Here is a 19,472-nt window from a genome sequence, read left to right on the forward strand (position 1 = left end):
TTGTTAGTCTATATGGACTAGTTTCAAGTGTAGTGTTTGTGATTCCAGATATGAACCGTTAAGTTACTGGAGGTTTTCTTTGAATTCAATGACAGTGGAATTGTACTGACACGGGACATGAAGAGCATTCAAGTAACATACTTCACAAGGGGAGATGATGCTTTAAATTCATTATTATATTACCTTAATTATCTCAGGAAAAAATCCTTTACATATTGATAATCCCTTTTAAAATACCATAGCCGTGTTTGCAAATAAAGTTACAAAGGCAATTTCTCGAACCCTTGTTATCCACCGGCACCATAGTAAATCACGGGTGACCTTAGTGAAGACAAAGGAGTTACCCTCTATACTAGGAGAGCAAAGAGTTGATTGAGGCCCCTTTTCTTGTCAGATATCAGTTCAGAAGGTAATGGTTATGAGTGACTTCAGCGCTCAAGTCAATGGGTGCAGGAACAAGATTGTACTTCAGATGATCACACGTCTTAAACACCCATTAATGAACAGAGGAAAAGAACAGTTTTCCACAGGCAAAAAAAAAAAGAAGAAAAGGCTAGTTTCACATTTTCTTCCATGTGATTTCTTGATAGATTTTTTGCAGCATATTAGTCTTGAACTTTATAAATAAAAGCCATCAAAGAATGAATGAAAGTTCAACCAAGATGTTAACTTTCAATATCAAAGGTACAGCTATGTTAGAAAAAATTGGATTTTTTAAAATTCTTTTAATGGTATGTAGACTATTATCAGTGAATCTTCTGCAAAATGTACAAGCCTTTCCCAATTGATAGGACTAGCATGCAAAAGCATATCTTTCAACTCTAACAAAACATCAAGGGCACACATTGAGGGCACATGCAAAATGCATAAAACTGCACTGTCTTTTATTAGCCAAGTCCTTAAAGCTCTGGCAAGTCATGTAATTTATATAGCAATATAAATAATTTGGTGAGAGAGTTCAGAAAAATAACAGCAGACTCACTGCTTCCATTTGTGAATACACAGGCCATTACACAACCTGTCTGATTGAGAACATTCGAAAATTGTCTTTATCAATACTGTCTTGACATTTGCTATAGAGCTGGATCCTTGGACACAAAATATTTAACAGTTCTCTACTGTGATTAGTACCATTATTTGAAATGCATTTGTCTCAACAGAGTTAAACATTTAGGCCAGTTTTGATTGGTGATTCAAAGCATAACCTTTATAAAAGTAGCAAGAACTATAGTATCATGCTGAGCTCATACAATACAGTCCAGGAGAAGGCAATGCACTAAGTCCAAGATCCAGGTCTCATTTTAAAAGGATTACAGTGTAGCTGTTATCTTAAAAAGCTGTGCATACTATATCCGAGATTCATTTCTCCCCAAACCACAATGTAAGTCTAGAGATAGAAAAGAAATGAAAGCAAAAAGACTTAAAGATAATTTCTGCTGAGATCTAACACATGCCAAACAGTTCAGCAAAAATTGGGCACCACTAATCCCAAGAGTGCCTGCCGGCTTGCAGGTAAATTAAAACATTTCTGCCTACAGTAGTCTGAATAGTTGCTGACAGAAAGTGATTTGTGTTGTTGCTAAAGCTTGGATTCTGCTAAAGCTTCGATCCATTTGTTGTAGTCAGTAAGCAAAAATATTCAGCAGCTCTATTGTCATCATTGAGCGTCTTGTTTCTTAGGGCAGCAAACTGTGGTTTCTTGTAACTTCATTCTGGTAGCAGGAATTGAAGACAGGGTCTCCTGACCCAACAACCTGAGTCTTTGCCTCTTGAGTTTTTAACAAGCATCTCCCTTAGCTCTGAAGGGTTGTGATCACTGATCTGCAGCTAAGCAATTACAAATTCACCCAGCTTTTAAGGCAAGTCTACACTACCTCTATGTTCTTGGGTATGACTGAAAACTGCATCTCTCTGGAGGGCCTGGTTGGAACATGATGGGGTGGGAACTTGTGACTATGTAGCTTCTATAAAATATCACAATATTGCCATCTCCGAAGTCAAGGGAGTACAGAGCGGAAATGTGGACAATGTACAGAAGACACCACAAGTCGCTGGAGAAGAACCATCAGTGCTGCCCATGGAAGATCCTTCAAATGCAGTGGGAAGACAGATGCAACTACATTAGCATCCTCTTGCAAACAAACACTATGAGCAATGATCATCCAACATCAACTTTGCTGGGCCGACTATATCATCCAGATATCTGGCTCCGCACTCTCGAAGCAAGTTTGATTTTCCTAGCTCAGCCAAGGTGGATGCTCAAGAGGAGGGCAGAGAAAGCACTTCAAGGATGTCCTCAAGGCCAACTTGGAAAAATGTAATATTAATATATCAACTCATGGGAGACTATCACCCAGAACTGCCCCAAATGCAGGAAGAGTCTGTTGCAAGGATCTCAGTACTTCAAAACCTTATGATGACAAAAAGGAGATGGAAAAGTGGGAGTTGCAGAAACAGCATGCTGCAGACTGAATCAAAAATCCAGAGCCATCCATGCTGCAAGGAAATGTGACCAAGTTGCAACAGAGTCCTGCATCAGCCTCATCAACCACCTTCAGACCCAAAGATAAAGCAATCACAGAAGGCGATCATTCTCGACTCCAAGGGATTGCTGTTGACACGATGGCTGTAGTTGTAATAATGAATAGCCCCTTTGGCTCCAAAGAAGCCAGCACGGAATTATTGGGGTAACCATTAGAAAGAAAAATGAGAACATGCTTGCTTAAGATACCATCCTTTGACATGAATCATCTCTCCTGTGACTATCATTCCTCCATAAACCATAACAAATGTGAGAGATTTGAAACGGGACAAAGACGGTTCCGGAAATTCAACATCCATCAGGGCTCTCTGATACCAGAAAATTTGGCTTGAAGTCTGAGCCTAATAAACAGAGTTGGCCTCCTCCCAACACTGGTGTTTATGTCAGTTTGCCTGGGTCTTACAAGGTCCCACGAACGGGACTGTGGGATTACCTGAAAGGACCAAGAGGAGAGAACTGGACGCTTCCTCCATGGCTCCCGGGTTCTCCAGCGGGTTCTGCACTGTTCAATTCCTTTACATCTCTTGTATGGTATTGAGAGGGGGCTTTAGAAACCCTCTCCTTGCTGGATTTCACAGGAGTTTTTAATACTGAGCCAGGGCCTCTGTGTTATTTTCTAAGTGACTATGATTCAAGTCATAAATTAAATGTAAATTGCACCGACACATACCCCCACGCATTTTATTTTTATGTGTACACATATACACACAAACTTCATCTATATCTAAATGTATACGCACACTTAATTGAAATGTTTTCAGGCTCTTACAGGATGAAAGTTGCTTTACAAACAGGATATTACAAATCCTAAGAGATGCCTGCTTACCCTTTATGATTTTTTTCTTACGTTCTATTAAATCACATTCACATCACAATCCCCACTTACTAGAATTAATTTTAAATTTAAGCCTTTTTCCAAATGGTTCCTTCATATATTCTCCATGTCTCTGGAGCAGATTTCTTTAAAATGCCATTATTAATCTTACATACTCAACACATTAGACTGATGCTGCCTTCCTCGTATCGGTGGGACTCGCAGCATTAACCTGAAGAAGTCTGGTCTCAACATAGACTAATTTATCATTGTCCTACTGAAGTTTAAAAAGAAGAAAACCCGCTTGTTATGTCAGATCATAAGGGGTCAAATTAATCCCTGTGCAAAGGGCTGACAAAGGGCTTAGGGATCACTCAGCGATGCGTATGATCCCTGGTAACAACATTTTAGCAGAACAAAGTGATGCACCAGTGTTTTTCTGGCCCTCTTCGCAGGACTGAATTTTATTGAGATGGACTACTTGAACAATCCTGCACTCACTACAGTAAAAGGAGAGCTTTGCCATTAATGACACAGTGTCAAACCTAAATACTTCTTCAAACCAATGTCTTTGGATGCCTTCCAGGAACCTACTTTTGGGTTCTGTCATTCTTTGACATCAATCTGAAGTCCATCCCTGCAGCACAGAGAGCTACTGCCAACCTAACAGTGAAAAAGGGACCTGGATGGTGTTCGTTCTTTCATGGCAGATACAACACCCTAAGTTCAGTTTCTTGTTAACGAATAAGTGGAATTTAGATTTTAAACATTTTATTATGAACGGTATTAGCTGGTTATTTTAAGGCTAATTTTTGTTACTGATGTGGAATCTTAAACAGTCATTTGTGCTGCTTCTGCCTCATTTGATGTCACCTTTTCAAACACTCTTAATCTATTTTCTGTATCTGTCTTAAACGTGTGCGCTAGTGACAAGCGCAACATCACTTTCCCTAGATAAATACCCTCATAACTCATATAACATTTTAATGTGGGCTATTCATTAGAAACGGCGCAGAACATACAGCGTAGATAACATCTTATTGTTCCCACGTCAATTATTTGTGTTTCTAATCTACAAGACCATTGTTTCTCGCAGCTGAAAACTTCTTATTTACATCCTGAAGTCGTTCATTGAGGGAAAATGGAGCAAAGCTAGCCCGCTTTTGGTCTACGGTTTTGCACCCGTAACGAATGTTGTTACTTGAAATATTTTGTTCAAGTAGGGAATGTCAGCTAATCAGAGCCACCAGTGGATCATGTTCTTTACAACATTTATTCTGTTATTCAATACGATGTGCAATTGTTTCTATGGCAACTGTCACATCCCTTGGCACCAGGATAATTCTTAGATAAATGGTGCTCGGTTAGAGCCTATTCCAGAGCCAGCACATGTGAAATCTGGAATTGTTTGGTGGTGGAAATCTGCAGATTGAAAAATTTGAGCAGTTAATACCCTCACACCCTGAGGCTCTACACAAAACTGTCGGCGCCAGTGAAACCTCACCTCAATTAAGAAGAATACAGTGGTGGGGAAGTTACCCGGGGAGTCCTCATAGTCCCTGCACACTGCAAATAAGGTGTCTATGCCAGCTAGCTGGGTAAGAAAGTAGTGGAAACCACACTTAGGTGGGGCTAGCAGCCCAAATTCCTGTTTAGATGGCTTAATTCAAAACCTGAAGGAATCTATTTACCTCTGGACTTTGTATCAGGCTCGAGAGACAACAGCCCATTAAAATTTTGGTGGGAAACAGTCTGAGAAGCTCAGGAGGTTTTTTTATATGCTGTGGTCTCTAAATCGTGCAATAAAATGTCACAATACCCAGAGACCTGTTACGGAGACTTTTATGCATGATGATATAAACTTTAGCATTGTGTATAAAAGAGTATTGCGTTCATTATGGCTGTTTAAAGTTAGTATTTCATCTCAGATAAAAAGTATTTTTTCACCTGAATCATTCACGCAGTGTGCATTACAGCCTAAAATGTGTTCATTCAAATACCATCCATAGACAGACACCAAATTCTACACCAACCTAAACCTAGATCTTGGTTTCAAATATATATAGCTTGAATCCACAAATATCCCATACATGGTTTAAAACATTAGTGGAAAAACAGGACAAGCTTTCTATTTTGCTTATGAATGGGAAACATCATGCGCTGGACCTCCTCCAGATGGTTCTGCCTCTGAGCTTTCTGGTACGATCTGGTAAGCTTTCTGTAAAGCTGATCTTCATTAAGGTTTAAAAAAAAAAATTAAATTAAAAAATAAGTTTAGGAAAATCCTTACGTTTTAAAGGAATAAATACATCTCCAAAGTTTTTTTGTAAGAAGGAGCATTGTACACCATTTTGATGAGCATAACAACTGTAATGTGTATATTAGTGCAATCCTATGATTTTTTGGTATATTTTCCAAAGGTCTGGAAATGATATGCAAAATACAGAATTTTATGTATGCAGCGCACTCTTCTTCTTTAAGAAATTGCTTCGTATAAAATTCAATAAGATAAAAATCTTCCAGTCTATTTGATGATACATCATGTGTGAGTCCAGTTTCAGACACTTGTAGAGTCATTTTTAGACCATTTGGAATTTAACTCCACACTAATAATATACAGAAAAATGGTAATCTTCTCTGATGGGAACAACTGCTGGTTATATCAAAGAGCCTGGTACTTTATAGTGTTTTCAAAATAGCCTATAGTGCTTGAACTGCTAAATGGATACATTTAAGGATTTGCTTTTCTATTTCAGAATTTTTTTTTTTTTTTTTAATCGTGGAATCACAATTAACCACCAGAATTTTGATCTTTTACCATCAATGCTGAGATAAAGCACCAAATGCTTAGGATGTATAGCAGAGGAAAATACTGCACAGACGGAACAAAAAGTGACATCACAAATAAAAACATGCTGGAATTTCAACCCGTGATGGTAATTGTACAGACCAATGTTCATTTACGCAGTTCTCGAGGCTATTTATGAAAGGTGTAAGCATCACCATTTCCCTCTTGCAGAAGAGGAAATCGAGGCAGGAAGCAGTGAACTGATCTGAATGAGCGAATCAGCCTCCTGCGGTCAAGCTGGAAACAGGACCCAGATCTCTCGAGTCCTCCAGCCATACGGCCTCTTCTATCACCAGTAACGACAACGGTGCGGTAAGCATCACCAGAAATGAAAAGCTAGCCTTTAAAGCAGAAAACCATGAACTATGTCCCTGACTAGCCTCTCGGGATTATAAATTCAATTCTGCAGAGTAGTCTGAATACGGCAACTTCATTTCCTTCATTCTGGGCTAGTACCAGAAAGTTTTAATTTTGCTCCTGTCTGTGTGCTGTCTTGGGGAGCTCTCCTTCCTTTTATTTCTCCCTTTCTTTTCCATTCTGCCTTTTCCATCTGGTGCCAGAAAAATGTCTGACACTTGCTATTTAATCGTTTGTCCATGTGGATGGAAGTCGGGTGAGTACCAAAAAGTGCGGCTACTACAGGGCTGGCATTTGGGAACATTAGTGTGCTCCCTTACTGGCTTTGGAGCCAGAGGTCAGTTATCTTGCTTTTCTTTTTTTCTGTCTGTCTGTGTGTTGCAGCAATACATTCCAAATACTTCCATCTGCTACAATAAATCTAAATTTGCCAATACAGCAGAGCAGGTTTCCAAAAAAAAAAAAAAATCCAAGTTTCAGCTCAGTTTCTAACATGCATGTTTCTTTCTCACTGAAACGACCATCAGAGTAGGAGAAGGGCAGTCTCGACAAAGGGCACCAAGCATAGACCCACAGGATATGGGCTAATTTCCTGGCTCAACCTCAGTGTATCACACAGAGACTTTAGGCACATCCCTTAAGCTGTTCTGTGGCTCAGTTTCCCACCTGTTAAAGGTTGATAATACCTTTCCTTCCTTACAGAGCTTTCTGATTTTAAATGTCCCTTGTCATCAGAACCTTGCTCGGACATTGTGGTATGAATTAGAAATACTAAAACACAAAAATTGTCACTCTTGCTGTTCTTGGGCTATGGATTGAATGAGCCACGTTTAAACAAAGCCTCCCCTTGGCCAACGATACCATAGTGACATTTTGTTACTGCATATTACAACTTCCGTGTTTTTGAAAGATGTGGAGCCTAAGGCAGAGTTGTCCAGTGTCCCCAGCTAAATTCCTGAAACGTGACATTTATAAGCAATGAATTTTGCCTGACTCCTGTTTAGACCTCACTGCTTCCTAGCTGACCTACCATTAGTGCTATGTGAATAACTGGCCAATTTAAGAATACTGTTTTGAGTTGACCCCAAACCAGAATCTCTCAGAATAGCAGGAGAAATGAAACAATTTGTTTCATTTCCAAGCATTTTTAATACAAGCAAAGAGCTAGATTCACAAGGGGAGTTAAATAACGTTAAAAAGACAATAGTGATGGTAGTGCCCTATCGTTACCGTCAAGACGTTAGGAGAGAGAGAAAGCAGTGCGGCTATAGGGGTGCAGAAACGAACCCATGAGTAGGAATGGAATCTGGTTGCAGCTTTAACCACGGAGGGATTACTGGTTGTCAGTAATAAACATGCAATATATACACATATATTACATACCTCTACATACACCCACCCATCCCGTCTTAAGTATGTTGCAGGGACAACCTAAGATCTGAACATTACAACTGCATTATTTTTGCCGCCTCCATCGGTAGTCATCAATAAAGATTCTGTAAGCAGAACCTAATAAACAATTTTGTTGATGATGCTGGAGACAAAGTAATACCCAACTCAATAATCTGAAGCAGGAATTTCTGAAGAGCTAAGAAGAGTACAAAATTATTTTATATACGAGGCTGATATACAGGAGGCCCTTGACATTCGCGGATTTGCTATTCGCAGTTTCAAATATTCACGGTGCGCCACACCAACCCACGCTCTCTCCCCGCGCAGCGTGATGACACTGTTACCGCGCTCTGGTGATACTTCTACATTCAGTACGTTGCAGTACTGTATTTCAGTATTAATCCATACCTTTAATCCTGGCACCTAAAAAAAAGAAAGCAAATGATAGTGCAGCGAGGATCCAGCCGTTTATCCTAGCCTATTATCGGTACAGCACAGTATTCGCAGATTGCCCCATTTGTGGGGCTCTCTGGAACGTATCCCCCGCGAATGGCGAGGGTCAGCTGTATATCTATCTATGTAGAGCTATAACTATACAGCTGCTGGGCGTGAGCGAGTCAGCGGCAGGGGTGGGGGTCGTGACCCAGATTTAGGGTCGCAGCAGAAAAAGGTTGGGAGCCACTGATATAGAGTGCAAGGGGTCAACCACAGAGACTGTTGAAACTCAGCTTTCCAAGATACCTATATCTAAAGAGTCAGGAAACTAAGCAGATACGTCCCAAAGCCTCAAAGAAGAGAACTGTTAAGTTACTGCTCTTACTGTTAGCTAAGAAAGTGCTATTCTAACAATCACTGTGTTCTGGCTCTGGAGACACTTTATCACTAAGTTCCCAATTCACCTTGCACCAAGTCTGTTGGACTCTTCTGTCTTCAGCGGGAACTGAATCAAGTCCTGGTATCACTAGAAGCAAAGCCAAAAAGCTGTTGTGTACCCTCCATGCTCCTGCTCTAAATCTTTCCAACAGCCATCTACAATCTGGTTGGGAGCGATCACCCTTTCTAAGGTTTAGAGATTATTCCAGTGCTCTCCGGGCTCAGAGCTGAGGTTATCCAGGCTGCAAGTCATCCCATTATAGACCATTGTTGTCAGTTATTTCCAAACATGTTTGGATTCTGCAATTAGAACCATTAACAATGGGATTTCACAGATGTAGGTTACAAGCTTTCAAAAAAGAAACAGCAGTCACAGACAGTGGGGAAATATTTAAGAACTACTTATCCCCTAATTAAACAAGGTACTGTACTCTAAGTGCTGCATGCTAAGCAGTGCTCCAGCAAACGCTTATCTTAACCCTACAGAATTACACGACAATGCTGAGGTTCCAATCTGGGCTTTTCTTAGCCAAGTCTCATCTCACACACAGATGCAGCCGTTTTGCTGCTGTTACCGTCTGAATATGTCAACGTAAAATGAAGAATTACGTCCAAACGTATCCAAAAAGAAAATCACCTCAGGTAGAACACCGGGATCTGCAGATTCGACTCGATTTTGACAAAATGAAGGACGAGGCAGGTTGGGCTGTACTTGAAGCAGGCAAATACGTGGTTTTTTGTGTGTCTGGTTTTTTTTTAAAGGAGTGAATTAACACACAAACCCTAAGCCAAACTGAGGGAATGCTTCGTGCAGGGCCTGGAAAGATGCTCTTCAAAAACTCCCCAGTCCTGGGCAAGCTGCATCCTGGCTGGGATTGCAAGGCCAGGTTAAAGCAACCGTCAGGTTTCAACACCACTGCGGCCATGTGGGCTTCAAGGGGAGCCTGGTTGCAGCCTCTTCTCTTAGTCAAGCTGACTATATCAACATCCACAAAAGGAGGAGGATAGGCACCAGGGTACCTCTTCCCTTTCTGAGAATTCAGCTATGCGGAGAGGACAAGCCAGTGGCCGAATCGGCTCGATTTCAGCTGGTGTTTTCCCACCAGCACAAAGTGACTGGAGCAGAGCCCAGGACTGAGGCCAGAGTTCAAATCAGACTTGGTTAATTAACTGAATGAGGTTGATGGCTTTCAAGCCACGGGGAAACCATGTTCTGCCCTTTATTGGAGCTAAAACAAAATATTTTAAAGCCTTTTTGCAAAAACAGACTACTGAGAATGAGCCTGGGGGTAAGAGCCTGACAGGCAGGAGAAAGGGCTGATTCAGGGTAACCCACTGTGAATCAAGTAGAGCAAGGACTAAAACTTAGGTCTTCCACACCCAAGCCTGTGCCTTAATCACCTTCATATAAAGCAGTGGCTCCCAACCTCGATGCATGACCCAAATCAGGGTTGCGGGGGGTCCGTCCTTCCTGGCACACAGTCGGTGTGGGTCTCACTGCCGCTACCCCCCGTGATCCCGGCTCGGCCCAGGCTCTGCTGGCACCACCGGGCATAAGTGAGTTGGGGGTGAAGGTGGACGTCACGACCCAGATTTAAGGTCGTTGCAAGAAAAGGTTGGGAGCCACTGATATAAAGTGCGAGGGGGTCAACAACAGAGACTGATGAAACTCAGCTTTCAAAGAAACAACATTTTTTAGACAAAATAAAATGTCATAAAAAAGATCCTAACCAGGTCTACTCAGGTATTCTCGGGCTTTAATTCTTCCCACTATACGATCTACATTGCACAATCCACTAACAAACTAGAGTCTTGCTCTGTACAGTTTAAGAGTGAAAAATCAAACCTATTCCTCAGCAATGGGATTTTAGAAGTTGGTTCAGCCTTTCCCTTAAAGCAACCACCTCCTTATTTTTTTTTTTTTAAATTGAAGATTTAAGCTACTACTATAGCTATTTTGGAAATATAATGAAAGTGCTGCCAACCCCAAAGCCTAAATACTGAAATAAGACAATAGATCAGTCAGTCTCATTATGGCTTCTTTGTACTTCCTTTAAATTATAGGTCTGTAAAGGTATCGGGCCTAATTGTCTTGTAAGTCACTGTCACGCCTGCCTCCTTGCTAAATGCCATGGCACAGAAATGAAGGCTATCTCACTTTTTCTTCTGTTTCTTTGTGGTTTGTGAAGTAAACATTTCAATCATGTTGCAAATCACTTCCCCGGCCCCCTTAATTGGGTTAGGATTACAGTGAATATGGAAAATAACCAAAGGAAGGACAAAAAAAGATTCACAGACAGCCTGAAACTGAAAACAGAGTCATCCCTTCTGTACGGAAAGGCTGCAAAATATGACAGAGGATAGCAGGAAGAAGACCCATGTTGAAAAAAATTACACTCCATAGCTTAGAATGCTTTCTGATTAGATTAAGGGTCAAATCTAAACGGCAGCCTCAATACGAGGAGTAGTCCCATTGGCTTATAAACCCTGAGAACTATTTGCACTGGTAAGGCTGTCAGTTTAACTCTATGTGTTATCCTGAACATAGCTGCACTTGGAATAGCCTCTCTATGAACATCTGGCCTCCATTCATGGAGTTAATTCACTGTGGATGCCTAGGAAATATGAATGATATTGTGCTACTGCATTGAAAATATCTCTGATTTCAACTCTTCTGATCATTGGAGTCTCTTGACGGGGTAATTTTTTTTTTAAATGCCACTGCTCTTTTCTGGCAGTCTCATCTGAACATGTCTTTGTGTTACCTTTAAAGAGCCGTGCTTCTCCTTCCCTCCAAGAATCACAATTTCTGCCATATCTTCAGTCTGAGAAGACCGTGCATGGATGAACAGTGCTCGACCAGCTTCTGTTACATTTTTCCGAGCCACTAAAGACCCATCAGGTTCCACCTTGAAGTCTGGGTTAGAAACTTCGAAGTTCAATTTGTCATTTCCCTTGCAGTCATCAAACGCCACTGGAAAAGAGCAAGAAATAAGAGAAGTATGAATCTATAACTCCGGTTTCAGACTGCTATAACTGACTTGCTTTTTCAAGAAACTTCAAATCTGTGTTTATCTTTATATTTGCACAATCGATCACAGCTTCATGGACACGCTTCTGAGAAGGGTGGTTCAGAAACGTTGGCCAGGCTATGGGAGTGCTTAGGAAATGAACTGAACATTTCAGACAAACATTTTGGGAGCAAATAACAAAGATGTGCATTTCCTTTACAGCTGAAATTGGCTGCTTGCAAAATCCTTTGTTTCATAGTGTATTGTCAAAACGAGACGCGACAGAAAATTCTGCCAGAAAAATGCTATCATTTGATTTTCTTTATTATCAATATATTTGGCTGGCTCGGTGAATTCCACCTTAAATGATGTTCTCAATCTCTCTTGTCAATGCTGTCCTGTTCTGCAGGCAATATTTAAAATATTCACTGAGGCAGACAGAAAGAAAGGCTCCGTAGCCTTGTGGTTTCAATCCCCAGCACAGAATTAGGCAGGAAGGGGATCTGTACTCATGTCTCCCCCAACTAGGTTATAGGGTATTTTTAGGTGCCTCTCCCTTAGTCATCCCGCTGTAACCAATTCACTTTACGTAAAATATCCTTAAAAACTCACTAGTGCAATTCTGGAACCTAGAGTGCCCCAGTCACCTGTTTCACTCTCACTGGCTCAATAAATATCTCAATAAGCCATACCAAAAGGAACAGCACCACCATAAGATACCGACAGCAATACACTCTCAAATACCTTTAAATGTGGTGGTTTTGATATTCTTTTGAAAAAAAAAATTGAGGATGGCAATGAACTCATTTCTTCCAGGTCTTGAGCCACTGCTTCAGTCACTGGACTTCCGGGTAATACCAGCAGGTCCTCTTCACTGGTTTGTGAATGCAACCTCCCCCCACCAATTAAAACTATTTGGGGAATTCGTTCACCACGTGAATAGTTTAGGTGAGAAGTTTACTTGCTGGCAAACGTTTCCCAAAAGCTTTTAAGACTCCCCATTTACGCAGATTTGCAACTGCTGGGCGCCCTGATCGCTCCATCCTCAGGATTCTGCCATTACTCTACTCTATATTTTTATTGCACTATTATTACTGAGGAATCGATGGAACACAAACAACTGCTCTTTACAAGGACCTCAGCGCGCACGCGCACGTGTGTGCACACGCATGCATGGAAATAGCAGGCAGATTGTAACTAGGAAAGATTCTGTGCTTAATTATATTAATTTCCAGCCACACAACCAACCAGCTACAGGAAGTGGTTCTATGAGTAAATATCTGTCCCCGTTCTTTTTATCCGTCTTATTTAATTGTATGCTGAAAATGTATCTTTGGTTTTAACTTAAACTTATTCCAATCACATACCGATCACGTACATACCCTGAACTTGAACCTTTTCTTGCAGCACTGTTAGACTTCTTAACCATTATAGATTTATTCTATTGCTGCGTTTGCCCCCAAAGACACTGCAGGTTTAACAGGTGCTCCTGGCTCTTAAATACTGTGAATGCCACTGCCTGCAGTAATTACACACTTCATTAAAAGAGAATCTCTGTTACATCACGTGAGCTTTAGACTTCATAATAACCATACGATTAAGACATCTCCACCACAGATTTGGAATAACCAAATAAGCGTTTTGGGTATCGCCATGAGGAAGACCTACTGTATGAGTCCTTTTTTTTGTCCTTGCTGCAAAGGATTTGTTCCAGACTTCCTGAACTGCTTCCTTGAGTCGCTGGTAGAGTAGACTTGCCTTTACTATGTGTTGCTTTGATTTTGTACTCCTCTCATTATAGGTTCTTTAAAAACTGTGTTACAGTTTTGGAAGCAGGGACAGACAGGCAAACAGATTACAGAAGATCAAAGACATTAGGGCTGTCATTGAAAATAAAGTAGTTTCTAAACGGCTAATTGGTTAAATCCACTGCCAGAATTATCACGCTAGCTTCGGTTGCTGTTTTCAAAGTCATGAAGCTACTAGATTCAATCACAGCTTGGCCAACTCTGGAGCCAAAACCCTGGTCTTAGACGCACGTAATCACCATAACCAGACATAGGTCACGGAGAAATTCTTAAACAGACTGGGACCAAAGTGCTGCTGGGAAACTTCCAGCAAGACCCTTCTCCACCAGGATCCCTACAAGCTCTAGTGGATTAAGCATATCTTTAGGGCACCACAGTTTTGAGGACTGAGCGTGCAGGGGTCCCAGAGTCCAACTGCACTCTTCTGCAGAACCACTGGGATTGCCTCCATTGCAGAAAAACTGTGGAGAGACAGATATCTGTAGCCCTTTACTGATTCCTGAGTGTAAGTATAAAGGACACCCATGTAACGTCTTGTGCGATATGGCTTATAATGCTCCAACAGGCATGTTGGAAAACTACAGTTCCAGCTGGGAGCTGCATGTACTCAGCACCTATTTACAGTTAGTCTTACACAGGGTGAAACATTCACGTAAATGCAGCAGCAAAGGGAAGCAGATAGCATAAGGGCAGGCTAAGCCCTAAAGGGCAGGCCCAGTGCTTAAAGCAGCATTTAGGTGAAACTTTGGTGGCATCTAGGTGCCCAAGTCCAAGGTTGTGAACCTGAAAACCCCTATTCAGTTGCCATTTTCACTTGGGGGTGACTACGTTTATTAGGATTTTGCTTGCGTTTTACTTTCTGAAAAGTTGTGCTTCTGCACATGTGCAGAAAGAGAGCACAAGAGACAGCATGGCTATACACCATGGCTAGGGCACGCATCTGGGAGGGAGCCCTAGGTCCTGATCCGTTCTTGCAAGTCTCTTCATGTTTTACACCCAGCAATGAACGAATGAAATATAAAGGACAATCCTTAAAGCAGGAACCAGAGCTGAGTACTTCCTCTTTCCTCCCTTTACCCCTAGCGAGTCAGAATCAGACTCTCTTCTGCACTCTCTTTTTGGCCCAATTAATCTGAACTTCTGTAAAGTGGCGTTTCTTCAGCAGGAGAGGCTGAGAGTACTCCCAACCAATCTAGCCTATAATCTGGCGACTAGGGTGGTCACCTGGAGATGTAGCTTTGAATCTCTCAGTTAATGAAGGGCAGCTAATCGTGAGGCTATTACACAGCAAGGTATTACAGACCACTAGCATGCCATCTTCCCCTTCTCTAAAAGGAGTGAGCCCTGCTTAACTTTGGGGAGGAGATGGTAGGTCACAGGTGCCTTTCAGAACGCAGGCCAGGCTCCTAAATCCTGAGTGAAAAGAAACCCCTGTCTTGGGGGTAAGCATGGAGGGATTTAAGACTCACCCCTGTCTTCAGTGTTTCCCTGTTGGGTCGCTTTAGGCTGTTACGTGGTACACGTGCTAAAATTCAGCTATCTTCTTACTTTGTGTTTTTAGGTACCTCCCACTCATAAGCACCGTACAGGGAGAACTCGGGTGCCTCATTCAGGATTCTGGACTGCTCTTCAGGGAGCAGGCATCTGAGAAGGTAGGCGCTGCGGCATCTCATTCGCATGGGAGGCACATCGGTGCCAGGGTTGTCACAGAACTCAGCATGTTAATTGAGATCGTGCCACACTCACGGTAAGATTCACATAATCACAGTAAGATCTAGATGTAAGGCTCTTTATTACCAGCCTGCCCTAGTTTAAAACTATCGTATGCAGCTCATGTCGATGATAAGACAGGCATTTTAATAGGTGCACAGAAGTCTTATCATCCAATCCACTTAAAATAAACAGCAATCCCCCCCACTTCCAAACACATACAAATGTGGGACTAAGATGTTAAGAGACCAGGATTTTGGGGAGGCGATATATTTTATTGGCCCAACTGTACAGTTAGAATAAGGTTAGACAAGCCCACAAATGCAAGACATTCTTCATCAGCAATAAAAGGTTGAAACTCTTTAGCTAGATGTGCTATGTAGATCCCATCCTGATAGAGGCAATCGGAGTAGATTTGCTTTGAAATCGGTGTTATTTCCTCGTGATAATCAACTTAAAACTTCATGTTACATTGTATAAAAGCGCCCCTCTCATGATTTAAAACAAACAAACAAAAAAACCAGCTTCTAGTGATGTACTAGTCTATTAATAGCTTGTTTCTGGTAAAATTTGGCAGCTGCTTCTCTGGCAAGTTGAGTGTGAAGTAAGGCAGGCAGCAAGCAAGCAAGGAAGGCAGGACTTTGACTTTTTAGCTACTTTATTCAGGGGTGTGGGATATAAAAAGTTGGCCCCTCTGGGATCCAGGTCCAATATATGAAGCAAAGACAAACAAATTACCATCAGACCAAAATCACCATGCCATTACATTCATAACATCACCCTGTGACGGACACCCTCGCAGTATTACACATTGTGCCTAACATGCCGTTATGCAGTCCAGACACCTGGCCACACGGGCGTACAGACCAAAGCCCTCTATAAACAAATGGTTCCTACCCTGCTCTATCCAATCCTACACATGACTAAACCTTCAACTTCCCACACAAAGAAAAAAAAGCAAAAAGCAGCCTGGTGAGGGCCCAGGGTGCAACACGGGCTTGGAGTCACAGTCTACCACCAAGCCTACCCGTTCTCCCAGATCGGTCATGACATCAGAGCTTGTATTGAAGACAGGAAGGAACGAAGCAAGCAAGAATACAGAGCAACCCGAAACAAATAAGGCAAAGTTTTCTCTTGAAAAACTGAGACCGCAGTTCAAAGCAGTAATGCCACCAAGCAGAGCACTATAAGCTACATTCAGAAAGTGGCTACACTTCACTGTGCTTCAAAAAAAGGTATGGACTTTTCAGCAGTGCATTTCTCCAACAGTGCAATTCAGCATTCACAAGCGTCTACATTTCCTGCATTGCTGCCATCTGTGTGCATTGCAGAAATGTTGAGAGCTCGTGAAAGGTCTGACACAAGGAATCAGGAGAAATGCTTGGAGATATGCTTTACAGTTGCTCAGAGCTGTACAGCTGGCAACTTAATTCTCCCTTATATCCTGCCCATCTGTTTATTCAAGCTCTTAGGAAACTGATGGGTTTTTTCCCCCCAGCTGACAGAAAAGTAGGGCTTTACGAAAAGTGGAATGCCGAGTCCTAACCGCCTTTCATCCAAAGGTACCGATGCCTTGAACCTCCCCAATGGCATTTCACTCCTTCGGTTGTGAAGATGCTATAAGCAAGTAGAGAGGGCAGAAAATAGAAAGTGTTTTGAGAAGGGCTATGAAGGAGAAGCAGAAGGGCAGCAAGAAGTTGTGTGTGTGCAGGAGCAAAGCCAGTGGGAGAAAACAAAAGAACGAAGTATATGGAAAACTAATGGAAGCAGGCGGAGCAAAGGAAGTCTTGTATATTAGAGCTGTGCAAAATGGCTCTAAACCATTCTGTTTCGCCTTGCGTTTCAATGGTTCACTGGAACAGTGTTTCATATTTCGTTTCGATTCAAAACTGTTGTTCCATTTCGCTTCATTGAAACAGCGATGCTGTTTCGACGTTTTGGCCATAGGCTGTAATGGGGAGCTTGAAACAGCCTCTCTCATCCGGCAGGCAGATCAGGGGCCCACAATCCTGGGAGGGCTGCAGGGGCTGTGCCAGTCCTCCTGGGGTTGTGGGCCCCTGATCTGCCTGCCAGATGAGGGAGGGAAGATGCGTGCTGCCGCCTAGGACTGCCACCAGCATGCCGTGGGTCCCAAGCAGCAGCACTCGGCTCCCCTCATCCAGCAGGCAGATCAGGGGCCGCAACCCTGGGAGGGCTGTGGGGGATGCACGAGCAGGCTCGGGTCCTTTCCCCAGCCTGATCAAGCCGGGAAAGGGAACTGAGCCCCATTGCTGCAATTGAAGCGCTGTGGAGGTGCACTCAGCTGGGATGCTTCGGAACTCAAAACATTTCGACTGCCCTCGTCTCGTTTCGAGGCTGTTTCGAAGCCCTTCGTTTCATTTCGATTTCACCGTGTCAAGGTCAGAATGAGTCACAACAGTGTCGAACTTAAATAGCCGGTGAAATTACACAGAGCCCTACCGTATATCAAGAATGTAAGCATTTGCTCTAAGCGTGGAAAGAAGTTGAACATTGGTGGGTGAGAAAAAAAACGGTAGGGGAGCTGGACCCATATCTTAACAGATTTCTAAAGAAACCACTAAATTAAGGGAAGGGGATAATTAAAAAGTAAAAGAAAAGTCAAAAGTTTGCAATGGAGAACTTGAGCTTGCTGGAAAGCAACAGGGCAGGATATGCTGTCCAGCATCTCCCCAGAATGTGTTAGGGGCAATGTTTTGTTCCATAAAATGGAAGAATTAATTCATGGTAGGTACTATTTTGGATTTGATTCACACCAACAGAAAAAAAAATGGTTAAAAATCTGAAGCTGGACATCTATTTAGGTGAAAGAGGCCAGGAAAACGCACCTGCAACAAAAAAAAAAAAAATGTTTCCATATATGCATTACAGGCAAGACAGTGGCATAGGAAAGTATAGCTCCATTTCTTAATGGGGAAGGAGAACAAATAATGGATAAAACAATGCAATTTTTGCTTCAATATTGACAAAATAGGTTAATTATGACTAGGCATTCTACAAAATTAATTTAATCGACGGGACAGGAGTGCAGACCAAAATAAGGAAAAAAAAAAGTTTAAGTGAGTTAAATGTGTCAGAAAGGACTCCTAAAATCTGCCCTTGAGTACGTAAGGAACTACAGTTGTTCCCAAAACAATTTCGGAACAATTAGCGATCATCTCATGAAGGATCATGGAGATTTGGAAAGACTGGAAAAGGGCAGACATAGTACCGGTCCTAACTAAAAGAAAAAGATGAAGAGGATCCAGGGACTTATACACATGTTTGCCAAATCCATATCTGGAACGATATTGGAACCAACTGTCAAACATTCATCTGAAAGCACATAAAAGACAGCAGGGTGATAAAAACAAGTCAAGGCAAGCCAATCTGATTTCTTAGTAGATTGGGGACTTAGTAGATATAATATATCTTGAGTTTAGCATGGCTTTTGATGTATTCCCATATGTGATCAGTAAATTAGGGAAATATGGTCTAGATTAAATGTCTGTAAAGTAAATATGCTACTGACTGAAAAAAAATACACAAAAAGAGCTCTCATTGCTAGTCTGCTGTCAAATCAGGAGATTATATTAAATGGGGGTGCCCCTGTGTCAGCTCCAATTCATTTTCATTACTGGTTTGACTGATGGGATAGGGAGTATCTGTTGGAGAACAGGATCAGAATTCAAAATGATCTGGATAAGTGGGAAAAATAGTCTGAAATCAGTGACATGATATTCAAGAGACACAAGTACTTACCACTACAAAGAAGAGTGGTGGCAGAGCGGTTTAAGACCCAGAGGCATCACGCTGAGCTCCTGACGTGTTAAAGGCTGCCCACAACTAACGCAGCTTAAATGAGTACCTGGTCATTCAGTCAGGGCGAACAATAGTCAAAATTGCATTTATGTGCGCCATTGGCTATGGAAGCTGGCAGGCTTTAACTATGCACAGCCAACGAGCCTTCCAGGAGCAGGTAGATCATTACAGATTTGTCCAATCAGATTTACACTTAGGAAGGAAAAGTCAAATTTACAAATATAAGATGGGGAGCAAACAGCTGAGCACCGCCATGCAGCTAGGATCTGGTGGTTACCATGCAAAACTAACCAACTAT

General features: G+C 42.0%; 1 protein-coding gene across 1 annotated transcript in view; it reads right to left on the bottom strand.

Moving 5' to 3' along the window:
- The window catches only part of CDH13 (cadherin 13), a 751,386-nt gene that overhangs the window by 485,238 nt on the left and 246,676 nt on the right, over nt 1–19,472 (bottom strand). The window contains exon 3 of the mRNA XM_090062749.1: nt 11,592–11,800. Coding sequence (XP_089918875.1) covers nt 11,592–11,800 — 209 coding nt within the window. The remainder of the gene's footprint in view (nt 1–11,591; nt 11,801–19,472) is intronic.

The sequence above is a fragment of the Crocodylus siamensis genome, chromosome 9, assembly GCF_052110815.1.
Source record: "Crocodylus siamensis isolate JL-2025a chromosome 9, ASM5211081v1, whole genome shotgun sequence".
Classification (NCBI taxonomy): Eukaryota; Metazoa; Chordata; order Crocodylia; family Crocodylidae; genus Crocodylus; species Crocodylus siamensis.